At 47.5% G+C, this 12,004-nt stretch overlaps 6 protein-coding genes across 6 annotated transcripts; 3 read left to right on the forward strand and 3 right to left on the reverse strand.

Annotated features, from left to right (window-relative positions):
- Nucleotides 1-21: 21 nt before the first annotated feature.
- N7446_013174 (fungal specific transcription factor domain-containing protein) lies at nucleotides 22-1,949 on the reverse strand (the record flags this gene model as incomplete). Its single annotated transcript, XM_058521916.1, has 2 exons — nucleotides 22-1,002; nucleotides 1,059-1,949. 2 exons carry the CDS (start codon nucleotides 1,947-1,949, stop codon nucleotides 22-24), a joined length of 1,872 nt encoding a protein of 623 aa, XP_058365393.1.
- A 744-nt stretch (nucleotides 1,950-2,693) lies between these two features.
- On the reverse strand, nucleotides 2,694-3,782 carry N7446_013175 (isopenicillin N synthase family dioxygenase; the record flags this gene model as incomplete). The annotated part of the gene is made up of 3 exons (XM_058521917.1): nucleotides 2,694-3,359; nucleotides 3,409-3,573; nucleotides 3,627-3,782. 3 exons carry the CDS (start codon nucleotides 3,780-3,782, stop codon nucleotides 2,694-2,696), a joined length of 987 nt encoding a protein of 328 aa, XP_058365394.1.
- Nucleotides 3,783-5,305: 1,523 nt separating this feature from the next.
- On the forward strand, nucleotides 5,306-7,182 carry N7446_013176 (uncharacterized protein; the record flags this gene model as incomplete). Its single annotated transcript, XM_058521918.1, has 7 exons — nucleotides 5,306-5,346; nucleotides 5,407-5,654; nucleotides 5,714-5,803; nucleotides 5,858-6,069; nucleotides 6,119-6,593; nucleotides 6,648-6,889; nucleotides 6,949-7,182. 7 exons carry the CDS (start codon nucleotides 5,306-5,308, stop codon nucleotides 7,180-7,182), a joined length of 1,542 nt encoding a protein of 513 aa, XP_058365395.1.
- Nucleotides 7,183-8,036: 854 nt separating this feature from the next.
- N7446_013177 (uncharacterized protein) lies at nucleotides 8,037-8,251 on the forward strand (the record flags this gene model as incomplete). The annotated part of the gene is made up of 2 exons (XM_058521919.1): nucleotides 8,037-8,102; nucleotides 8,156-8,251. The coding sequence occupies 2 exons, from the start codon at nucleotides 8,037-8,039 to the stop codon at nucleotides 8,249-8,251; spliced, it is 162 nt and encodes a 53-aa protein (XP_058365396.1).
- A 33-nt stretch (nucleotides 8,252-8,284) lies between these two features.
- On the forward strand, nucleotides 8,285-9,004 carry N7446_013178 (uncharacterized protein; the record flags this gene model as incomplete). Its single annotated transcript, XM_058521920.1, has 1 exon — nucleotides 8,285-9,004. The coding sequence occupies one exon, from the start codon at nucleotides 8,285-8,287 to the stop codon at nucleotides 9,002-9,004; it is 720 nt and encodes a 239-aa protein (XP_058365397.1).
- Nucleotides 9,005-9,737: 733 nt separating this feature from the next.
- N7446_013179 (uncharacterized protein) lies at nucleotides 9,738-10,721 on the reverse strand (the record flags this gene model as incomplete). The annotated part of the gene is made up of 1 exon (XM_058521921.1): nucleotides 9,738-10,721. One exon carries the CDS (start codon nucleotides 10,719-10,721, stop codon nucleotides 9,738-9,740), a length of 984 nt encoding a protein of 327 aa, XP_058365398.1.
- Between the last annotated feature and the right edge of the window lie 1,283 nt (nucleotides 10,722-12,004).

Raw genomic sequence — 12,004 nt, forward strand, 5'->3', positions numbered from 1 at the left:
AAATTGATCCTATGAAATTCTTTATACACATGTAAACTTAATATTCCCTTCCCTTAAAATATCCGGCCAACTACAAATCTCCCCATGAAGGCCCGCCTTAGACCTTTTAGTCCATATTGTCTCGAATATTTGCTTTGCCGTTGATGCATACACTAATGCAGTAGCCGCAAAGCAGTAGTCAAACCAGGAAGAAAAGAAAAGCTGCAAGTCTGGCTCCACTGCTTCACATGCAGCAATAAATGCAGGCCATATGAGTGCAGCGCTGCTACCATCCGTCGAGTGGATTTCATCTTGTTGGATCTTTATCAAGTAGGTGCGCATGGAAGCTACTTTGCATTGAAGCATTGCAGGGTCGACTTCATATATTCGGCGATAGAAGAAGATGAGGAGAGACATGGACATTGCTTGGGCTGTTGTAGACTTGTCATTCTGCGGGAAGTGGTTGTCGTGGGACTGGGTGTCTCTGGTTGGTGAAGATATCAACATGTTGATAGCTTTCTCAATAGCTTTTGCTCGTATCCAAAACTCCTTCAAGCTTAGTCGCTCTTCTTGTTTCCCATTGCACGCTGTTGACAGGTCGCGCTCGTTGGCAAGCCGAATTACTTGGGATAGAAGCATGAGGAATAGCTCGTCGACTCCGTACACAGTTGGAAACAGCGTGGAGCTCCAGTGGCCTGGGATTGCAAGGTGGAGATCCCGTTGTCCCATCTCCGGATCCTTTTCCTCGGTCATTGCGTCTGCGGAAAACGCTAGGTTGGGAGATATTCGGAAGTCTCCTTCATATATTGTATCGTCAATTGTTCCTCCGCTAGTTTCAAGTGGTTGGTTGTCCAAGCTGTCGGCGACGCAGGTTGTTTCGGCCATGATTCTCATGAACGCATAGCAGTGGTGTAATGCTCGTTTCTTTGAAGATAGCTTTGGCCGGCTCAATCCTCTGATACGAATAAATTTTTCGGTTTGAATGAGATAGGCACGTCGCTTGTCTGAGTCTCCTTTGAACATCTACACCAGCGAGACTGTGTTAGCCCATTCAAGTACAGCGTTTATGGGTGCCATACAAATGCGTTCGAAAGACTCAGAATGGCCATCAAAATCTCCTTGTACTTGCTCATCTTAGTAGTCGACAGGCATGTTTCCTCCATGCATTTTTGGAAGTGACATTGAGCACGTCTCAGGTACATCTCGCCAGAGGCCTTCCAATTGCCCTGACAAGCAGTGTTGTTACCGAGATGAAAGGCACTTGTGCTCAACACTGCATTCAGCAAGGCGAGTCTCACATGCTTTATTGGCCCTTTAATTGTTAGTTCTCCCATCGTTGTGACTGCGCATGGGATCACTAAGCCCATCCATGGTGTCTCCTGGCCACGTCGCAGGGGAGATATCAGTGGGACGATTCGGTCTTTGTAATGTGATAGGAGAGTCCAGCCTTCGATATTTTCCCCGTAGACGTCGATTTGTGGTTGGAGTTGTGACTCGAACAGACAGATATCTGTGTTTTCTAGCTGCAATAGATCGGGTTCTTGCGCCATCCAATTGTCATTTGGACTCGGTTCCTGCACCAAAAGATCGTCAAAGTCGAGTCCATCCCCTCTTAGTATCTCCGTGAGGTTCTTGTCCCATTCCTGGGAAGGCAAAGGTATATTGTCGACTTCAAAAGGACTTGACTCGTTCAGTTCTGTTTGTGGCAATCTGAGTGCCCCGAATGGTCCTCGGAAAAGTGAAGACGGCGAGTGGGTATCTCCGTGAAGGCCGAATCTTTCCAACTCAGATAGTGCTTTATTGATATTTTCATTCGGTACGGAGCGAGCGACTTTTTCACTCATGGCATGGCGCTCGGTATCTTGTAAATGGGCATCAGAGGGGTTTGCATTCAAGAACCTTTGGGTGCAAACCTGTGAAAATTGACTGCCGATGCCTCGCTGCATTCTCCGCACTAAAACCTCGAACATCTTCTTGATCGTTAATGAATTTTAGTTGGATATGGTGTTTTGTTTCAGAACAGTTTGTGTCTGTGGGTATCGTCAATTCCGACCAAAAGGAGCTGCGATCAGTGTCGAGCCCCACTTGTGGTAGCCATGCTAGTAAATCTGGGGAACCGTCCATATTGGACTCGGGGAGTTAGATTCAGCGAGTAGATTAAAATAGAAAGTGGCATGTTCATTCTCTGAGCTCTTGGTGTTGACAGTGGTTCCTTCACCCCGCCTCGGTGCCTCAGCAGTGATAGCCGAAATAGGCATGCGACTCCGAAAAAAAGTCAATAACAACTACTGTACCAAGTCTGATATTTTATTGAGTTGAACTTCAATGAATTGAGCTTTTGTGTCCAATCGCCTTCTCTTATCCCGATAAGCAATGAAGTTATGGTCAAGATGATAAGTGTCGCAGATTGATCGCTCGGAACCACTTTCCCCCTGTACTTATCACACAACCCTTCGCCGTCAGCCACTAATATGTTAAGTAAAATCCGAAGCATTACTATTCCGAAATCTCTTGTAGGTCGATGGCAATACCAGAAACTGCCATTGCTAAAACTACTCCCTGGAAACACAGTAACTTAATCATCGAAAGACACTGTTCAATCATTCTAAGATAATCTCATCCGCAAAATATACAAAAAAAAAAAAAAAAAAAAAAAAAAAGTGATAGCAACCGAGGCACCGTAAGAATAATATCAAATAGATGCGTGCCACGCCTCAGGAGAAGAGCTTAGCGATTCGAAGGTTGTTATAGTCCCAGGCTGTAATGTCTTCATATTTGCAGGGAGTGGCAGATGTGATAAATTCCCTCAACGGGAGCAACGATGAGAGGCGGTTTGGCTTGGCGAAGTAGGCAATGGAATAGCGCTCCGGGATCATCTCGTCAGAGCCCACTTTCACTGTGGGGGGATAAGTCACACGATGGCATGCAGCTCGGAATGTATCATTGGTGAGACGTTGCAGCGAATCACCGATATTGAGAATAATCTCCGACTTTCCACCCGACTCAACGCCGTGGAAGGTTCCCAGATTTGTCTGATCCTCGACTTGGAGACCTCCTGTTGAATCTTGGAATAACATGGTGATTGTACCAAAGTCTGTGTGCTCCGCGATTCGTGTGGCCGATCCGTCGGCGAGCTCAGAGGTGGGGATGGCTGGATAGTGAAGGAGACGGAACTCGTTCTCAGCCTTGTTGTGCAATGCTCTGAGATTGGGGGCTGAGATCTTGAGAGCATTGGCTAGCGCGTCGAGAATTTCGAGTTCGACCTTGAAACAGCTTGTGTAGAATTCTTCCATGAATGCACGGAATCCAGGTAGCTTTTCATCGGCTATCCAAATGTTGTCTACCAGGTCATCGTCGGCGGAGCCGATATCCAACGTTTCCTGGTCATGTCAACAGGATTCTTACCGGTTCTTACGCAGCCACACTTACTTTAATATCCCGGACCGATTTTCCCTGAGCAAGCCCTTTCTCATAACCACTAATGCTCCCGACTGATTCCTGTCCGACAAAGCTGTATCCGCGGTTGGGGTTGGCTTGTGGTGGGTGTTTGGCAGTCATCTTGTCCTCCAATGAAAGATCGAAGAATCGTCGGGTCTATGATGAAAGTCAGTAACGGCAATATCATTCTCACGAACTAACATACGTACGTAGTCAAAGAGCTGAGAAATGAGATCTTCTGGAAGACCGTGGTTCTTCAGCTTGGCCACTCCTCGAGTCTTCAATGTCTTTAGTAGGGTGGCTGAAACGGCCTCGCTTTCCTCGGAAGTTCCCTTAAGCAAGGACAGATCAATAGCTTCAGACATGATGTTAGTGGTGGTGTCGAGAATGCGCTGTTATGGGTTTATTGTCTTTCTGGGATATTGTCCTTGATTGGGATGTGACTTTGGCTGGATACTACAGGATATATATATTGAAGGGCTCATCTGAACTGGGCTGAAGCAGTAATTCATTTTGGAAAGTAATACATATCCTACCTTATCGCCTATTAGTTACCTACGCCTTTTGAACACGAAGTCTAAGAACTGCCATAGTCAACAAGATGTATAAGTTCCAAGGGGAGCACAGCGCACGGACCTTAAGATCACCTTCCTAAACAATTCGTTGTCCAATGAGACGCGCGCCACAGTGGATCACCTTCCTCTTACATTCTTCTCAGTCCTCTCAATTCTAAATTCAATGAAGAAGGTGATACCGCTCCATGCAAAAAGAGGCACATGACTGATTATCGCCCAGTAAATAGAAACATACGTTATCTACTGATGTGTTCATTGAAGGTTTGCCTCCCCAACTTCTAAATCCGCCGTAAGTTTCAGTGCTGTAATGACTCTGATAATGTAGTAATTTTTACTTTCAGGATAGATCAAACTTTTCCATTCAATGCCACGGTGCACTATCAATCCTTTGCACGAGGCCTAGATCCAGACAGTCATTCTTTTGAACGAATGGGAACCTGGAATGCGTTCCGAGCCTTGAGATATGGAATGTGCATGTTTGCTGCAAGGCGATTTACCGTGGCTCGAGTCGATGGAAAACCCTCGGTGAATCTGGTCCTTGCAGGTACGAAATTTACTCAAAATGCCCCGACTTTCCCAATGAAAACCTGCCAAGGCCCATATTTAACAGCATCTTGTCAGGGCCGACACAGCCATTGAAGGGCCATTCCAGCGATACGAGCCTTAGCATTGCGTGATCTCTTCCAGGACTCTATTAAGAGATTAGATTAGCCATTTCGGGTGTGGCCCAACACGCCCAATAATGTTATCATCCTTGATACTGAATCAAACTTGGATTTCCAAGGGCTTATCTCGACGATACGGTTAGCATCCGGAGAATAACGAAGTTTTTTATTGGAGCATATAGACAATGGCGTCGTCTGAGACATCACGTGAAACTCTATCGCCTGCACAACCCCTTTGGTCCATTCAGCCACACGGAGGCGTAAGGAGGCATAAACGAGAGCCCAGTGCTAGGAATGCGGGAAGTGGATCCAACGGCTGAGACTCGAAGGTGGCTATTGGCGACACTCCTATTTCAGTGGGGAGACCTTCCTCCCTAGATACCCGTCTATCTAGAGTATCCTTTTACCTCTCAGTGTTAGTCCCGGGAGACACTATAAAAGGACAAGTTCCCCGGCAGATATTTGGCTTGTCATCACCTTTCTCAAATATTTTATATACGGAATACAAGCTACTTACAGTTATGTCTGACTTCGAGTCGTCCCTGACTTCGTACAAACGAAAAGAAACTGTCAAAAATGAAGTCGATTCCCTGCAACCGACGGCTAGCTGCGGCGAAGCCGGTATAGGAGAAGTAGAGGAGAGCAGGAATGGACAATTCCACCGTTCCTTCTCGCCCCGTCAGGTTCATGTGAGAATTCTGTGGAGGGTCTCGGACAGTCCTTCTGTTTGAAAGCGTCTCACTATCTAGGAAGATCATCTCTTTAGGATCCAATATCGGCAGTGGACTTTTCATTGCCACTGGAAAAGCCCTTGCCACGGGAGGCCCTGGTAACATGGTCATCGCCTATACTATGGTCTGCACCTGTGTTTGGGCTGTTCTGCAGTCTTTGTCTGAAATGACCATCGCATTTCCGGTGTCCGGGAACTACATCGACTATGCTGATCGTTGGGTTGACCCCGCTTTGGCTTTTGGTGCTGGATTTGCAGAGTGGCTAGGTATATGATTACTCCTTTCGAAGATCTATCTCAAAGGGATGTTGTACTGACGAGACCAGGATGGACGGCAATCGTTGCCTCAGAAGCAGGCTTCTTTAATATTTTAGTTCAATACTGGTCGGAAGGATCTATGCCACTGGCTGCTACGAGTAAGAAACCCTCCGCCCTAGTTGTGAACATTTACTTACACTTTTATCTCCAAGTCTCCATCTTTCTCTTCGTCTGCTTGGTCATATTCACTCTCCCAAATAAAGTCTTTGCTTGGTTCGAATACGCGACGTCGCTTATTAAGATCGTGATTTTCCTCATCATCATCGTCCTTTCCCTGGCACTGGTTCTGGGCGCTGGCCCCAACGGCTATTTGCATCACGGAGACACTTGGAAAACACTCCCCGCATTCCTTAACGGCTTCTCGGTACGTTGTGCTAGCCAAAGCTTGAGATCTTCCTTACTAATAAATCTAGGGCTTTGCAAACTGTGCCCTCCTCGCTGTATGGGCCGTCGGTGACCAAGTTTTCATCGGTATCATGGGAGGCGAAGCCGAAAGCCCCCGTTTCTCAATGGGACACGCAACGAAGCTCGTTCCATTCCGAGTCAACTTCATCTACGTGATCAGTGTGGTATTCATTACACTTCTCGTCCCATCGGATGATGATCGCCTCCTAGGTGGTAGTGGAGTTGCAGCATCGCCTTTCATCATCGCAGTACAAGATTCCGGGATTCCTGGAATTCCTTCTCTCTTGAACGCCGGAATGATATGCGGTGTTATTGCGATTGCGGCAGAGTCCGTGTATCTCTCGTCCAGAATATTGAGAACTATGGCTCATCAAAAGCTTATCTGGGAAGGCCTTGCCCGTGTGGACGACAGAGGACGCCCAAGACTCGCCTTAATTACCACTTCACTCGTGGCGGTTGTACTAGCATATATTCAGATTGCAGGTAAGACGTTACCGTCTCGTCACCACAAAGGGATGATATGCTTATACATAGTAGCTGGTGGCCTGACCGTTTTGAACTGGCTCATTGCGATAACGAGTGCCTCATTTTTCGCTAATTGGATAATTATCTCATTCGTCAACTGGAAGTTCCACCGTGCGCTTAAGGCACAGAATGACGCGCTATTTACAGAGGTCTATGCTTGGAAGTCATCACTGTGGCCACTTGCACCGGCATGGCTTATGCTAATCTCGTTATTCCTATTGGTCTGCTGTGTATTCTTGGGAGTTAAGCCTCCAGTGAGTTTCCTAAATTCATTTAGCAGAATTGACAGGAGTTGATCACTAACATGTGACAGGGTGGCAACGGGTTCTCCGTATCGAACTTCTTCCAGTACATCCTTGGTCTTCTGTTAATTTTCGGCTTCACTATCGGGTACAAGATCATTTTCAGAACACCTTGGCGGAATCCAAAAACTGCGGATCTAAGTACTGGTCGACGACCCTTGAGCGCTGATGAGATTTCTATGCTGGATAACTACTACAGACAACCTGCATGGAGGAGGTTCCTTACCTACGTGCAGCTATGGTAGTGAATCTGAAGCTCTCAAGCTTGCGATGAGTTATGGTGCCTTCTATTAGTTTATATGAGTAGACTAAAATACTCATACCAGCTAGATAATCTATATCTCCTCTGTCTCTTCCTCTCACTCGCTTCCCTCTCCCCACAGGATTCATGTGATCAAGTCGGCTTTGTCATTCATTAAGCCCAGTACAGTACTCTCTCCTTTGGAATTCCCATCGATTATGTTGTCCGGGTGCGGATGAGCAACTTTACTACTCTATAGAATTGAAGCCCTTTGCTACGAATATGAAGTTTATAAGCCCTGCAACGCTACTATAGCAGGGGGTGTAAATGTGTACAGGATGTCATGGCGTACTGGACAGTTTCTACACGAAAGCCTCGAAGCGAGGTTACCGTTTCATTGATCATTTTCGCCCTACTTTAGCCTCTCATTTTTCATCTCATTCGTATCTAGAGTGCCTCGGGGCGGTTACTTAGATCATATAAAGAAGGGGGCCTGAAAGCTCATCTGGTCTATGACTGTACGGACTGCAACAAAAGCACTGAAAATAGTACTTGAACTGCTCAACAACAAAAATGGACGAACCAGAAGATTTAAGGGTCTAAATGATATACATGGCTGGCTGCTCCATACTCCGACGTTTGGCAGTCGTCAGCCTCCGTAGGCATAGCAACTAAGTGCCTTATTTCAGGACGATGCCCACCAAAGTGGGAGAGTGTATCCAACGGCTGATAAGCCATGAAACTGATATGAATTTCTTTTTGTCCTTCTGTTTAAATACCACTGGCTAAATTTGTATCTTCAAGCCCTCCTGCGTAAACTCCTCCCACCCCACTTCCAAGACACCACTTCTCCTCACCATGTCGAACGACGACCGAGGATATATCCCACAATGGGGCGAGTTGCCCGTCGAGCAATACATGATCGCACGTTTCCCTTACAGGCTATACTGCACAAGGAGATCGCTAACGCTCCGCAGAGATACTGGGACTTCGTAGCGGCAGAGTCCCCCGACCAACAGCGCCTCCTGCTTATCCGGCAATTTATCGATCTGGACGAGATACCCCGCGAATGAGATCCCGTCAACTACGGCGCACCACCGCCACGCATGCCCACTGTGGAGGAGATCGACACGGTCCTCCGTCCCTGGCGGTCGGACGAACTGCGCCAGAAAGCATGGCAAATATTGGAATCCGGCAACGCCGTACCGATTTTTCTCCGGTCGTACTATAACCCGGAGGACGACGAAAAGATGGAGGAATGGGTCGATGCATCGGAAGAGTTTAGAAACCAAGCCTGGTGGGCGTGTCTGAACGATGCAACTCTCTTCAACTTTGGCTTTGACTGGCAGCGCGTATACGACATCATGCCCGAAGTTGCGGGTCCAGTGAGCGATGCCGGGTACACGCGATATCCGTCACCAGAAATTGTGGAGATGTCACGAACACAATTTAGGACCTCCCTCAGGAAGACAAAGCAGAGTGAGCCCCATCGGTGGAGGGAGGATCCGGATCGCTTTATCGAATTCGAGGCGGCCGACCTCCTCCGCACAGTGGCAGCAGCGTACATTCTCGTGGCAGATCAGAAGGCCTTCGAGACTGGCGGCCAAGTACGTCTGATTTATGTGGATGGTAAGCGGAATGTTATTCAGGAGACCCGCGTCGAGGCGGATGCGCAGACGATCACGGATGTCATCATGGACTGGGACCAGTTGAATCTGCCCCCGGACTTGTGGGAGGAAGGGACCATCGGGGATAGGTACCGCGTTAACCGGGATTTGGGGAGGGAGTTATATCAGTTGAGCGAGGTTGATATGGCGGATCTTTGATCTGCGTATAACTAGGTAGATCTGTTCATGCTTTCGGACTAAATCAGAACGAAAATCATTGCTTGTCGTCATACCCGAGGGAGGATTTTCCATTGACTAGACTAGCATGTTTCAATGGATTCGTCATACCTGACCTGGAGGGCTTGATCGGCTGGGTCTATCCAACGAGACCTCCATCTCGTCTGTCTCCAAGATTAGGCTCGAGCTAACCTTGCATTTCTACCTGGTACTGTATCCCTCTACATGAATGCCACCTAAAATCCTTCGTCCCTGGAATCATTAGATATTGTAACTTGCACCATTTGCCAGTCTTAAAGTCATAGTTGTCGTTCAGTCTTCCTGAAGGGGATTACGGAAAGATACGAGGGAAAGATTCAATAGTTAAGTATCCCTCGGACCCATTTAGTCTCCGCTAAGCTTTTCGTCCACTATTAAGAGAAATAATGCAGAATTAGCCCTAGAAGTCTAAAGCGATTCATTTTCTCCCGATATCCTGAATTGTTCCACCACATTTTCCCATAACGTCTATTGGCTTTTTCTACTTGTGGCTACTCTGGCTCTATAAGGCGCTAAAGGCTTGTCTGACTATCAAAATTCCATTCAAAATAAGATAAACGCTTGTGTTAATAGCGTTCCTATGACCTTTAGCTATGAGCTTGCTACCGCCTTAGATTGCTAGAACTAATGTGAAACGTGCTAGTATGTTAATACCAATTTGTTCAGGCCAGTGGTATCATTCCTTTGATTCAACTTTGTGCCCAGCGTTCGACACCGGACGCCTCCGAGAAATGATCTTCGGACTTTCAGAATCCAGCTCTCTGCGCAGCTGTTTATCAACTTCTTTCTGACCGATGCGTTCCTCCTCCACTTCAGCCTGACAAGATTGTCCGCGAGAATCTGCTTCTTGGCTGACACGAGCTCCTTCTTGTTGGAAGGACCGCAGGAGCTGCAGGCGGACCTCGTTGATTCCGAAAGGCGGGCGGGGAGTCTCATATCGGGTGATATCAGTTGTATCTGCCTTTGGAGTACCGAAGGACTCGAAATGAGAGTAAAGATTTGCATAAGCTTCCTTGACAGGGCCATTTTCCATAGCGTTGATTTTGGGTTCAATCTCGCCGAGCCCTTCCACGTAGCTTATCGCGCCACGCACCGCGCTGGAATCCTCTTCCGACTTGATATTCCGAAGAATAGCCTGGACCTTTGGTGAGAGTTTCTTCAGCGCATCCTTGAGTGAATTGATCTCCGCGGATGACAGACTGTTTTCGATGACACCAGTTGCGACCTCGTTCTGTGACCAGTCAAGACGAAGTTTTTCCATATTTCCCATAGAAACATGCATATCCCAGTCATAAGGTGGGTGCTCGGCATCTGCCAGGTTTACCCAGAGCTCCCTGAAGGTGCTCACCTCGTTGGATTGTGTAGTAGATGGTCTGGTGTACATAGTTTCAACTGTTTGGATGTGCTCCGTCCCCGTGGCATTCATATTCGGAGAGAGTGATCCGTCAGAAGACAGATATTCAGACCCATCGTTGGAATCCTGTCGCTTGCGCTTGTTTGGGTTCGTTGAGATAGTTTGTCGTGTTGCTTGGTTGTCGGACACGTCCTGGGCAACGCCAAGCGAGGATTGGCTGTTACTGCGGCTCCTTGTTTTGGGATGGTCTATCGTGGCATCTCCAGCCAAGAGACAGAGAAAGTCAGCATGGACAACTTCAGACATTGAGTGTTTATAAGGTTTGACTCACAAAGGCTGCATACTCGGCGATTTCCATTCCTCTGGCAATTGGCGCAAGCCCCATTGAGGAAACCGGGAAGCACTTTACATCCAGGCCAAGGACCTTGTCTTCGTCGACAGCAAGTGCATTTAGACTTTGCCTCAAATCCAACGACCTGGACGAGCGCAGATACCACAAATCTCAAATCTCCAAGCCTGTGATGAGTCTCTTCCACGGTCTTGAGCCGCGTTTGTAGTTCTCGCTGGGGGGACTTGGTCTGCAGCTCCTGAATTAGACCAACTCCTTTTGTCCATTCCGTTGAAAGTAAATAATGGGCCCACACGTCGGGTGGTATGTCTTCGTCGTTATGTCCAATCAATGTGGGAGCACCTGGCGGGATGCGTCGCGACCGATTTGGGTTCCACATTCTGAAGGAGATCAGGGCGTTAGCTTGGTTTGTAAAATCTGGGGAACAGCCATCTCACGTGAAGCAATAGCCGACGTGGCTTGGATCATATGGCCAGAGCTTGGATGCCCATCAAGTTAGCAAAGCAGGACTTGACAGGCTGGTGGGCCCTGTTGATTCTCTTGCGTGGGTGAAAGCTGGGCTGAGGATGAAAAGAGAGTGTATGGTGAGAGAATGAGAAGGCTTGACTGGAGAGGTTTGAAAGACAGAATGAGCAAGACAGGCCTAATCTGTTGTTCTTCCATGGAATAATTCTCGCACCTACCAGATAGAATACTACGATATTGGCCACATAATAGAAACACTTATTTAAGACAAGGTAAATTGTCCATAGTTATTCACGGGTAGGTTCTTGCCCATTATACTTGCTCGCCCTTCTTGATTTCACAGAGATGCTCCGTCTGTCTCTCTCCACAATTGATCTTTTGACATAGAGGTAGAAGTGAATATCCCCATCCTATCTCGCACCCATGCTGCAGGGGCTCTGTCCATGAGCTTTTCATTCATACCGCTGGGCGGGTCATATTTGCAGACACCTGGCATTTCACAAAGGCTTACAGGACTTCCACACATATTTTTGTGAAGTTTATTCCGGATATCTGAGTGGGAAAGTACGTCTGTATGAACGAGGACCTAACTCCCGCACTTTCCCCCGGAAGATGTATCCTTAGCAGCAGAAGTATGATTGTTTCCGTTCCAAGCAGCAATACGACGTTTTCCGACTCATTGACAACGTCATAATACGCTTGCATTCACGAGTTCCTTTGCTTGAACCCATATCTGCGGGCGATGCCAAACGAAAGGAGCTGTAAGGTCGAGAGT

Source organism: Penicillium canescens (genome assembly GCF_028828765.1).
Source record: "Penicillium canescens strain IBT 15451 chromosome Unknown utg000011l_segment0_segment0, whole genome shotgun sequence".
Taxonomy (NCBI): domain Eukaryota; kingdom Fungi; phylum Ascomycota; class Eurotiomycetes; order Eurotiales; family Aspergillaceae; genus Penicillium; species Penicillium canescens.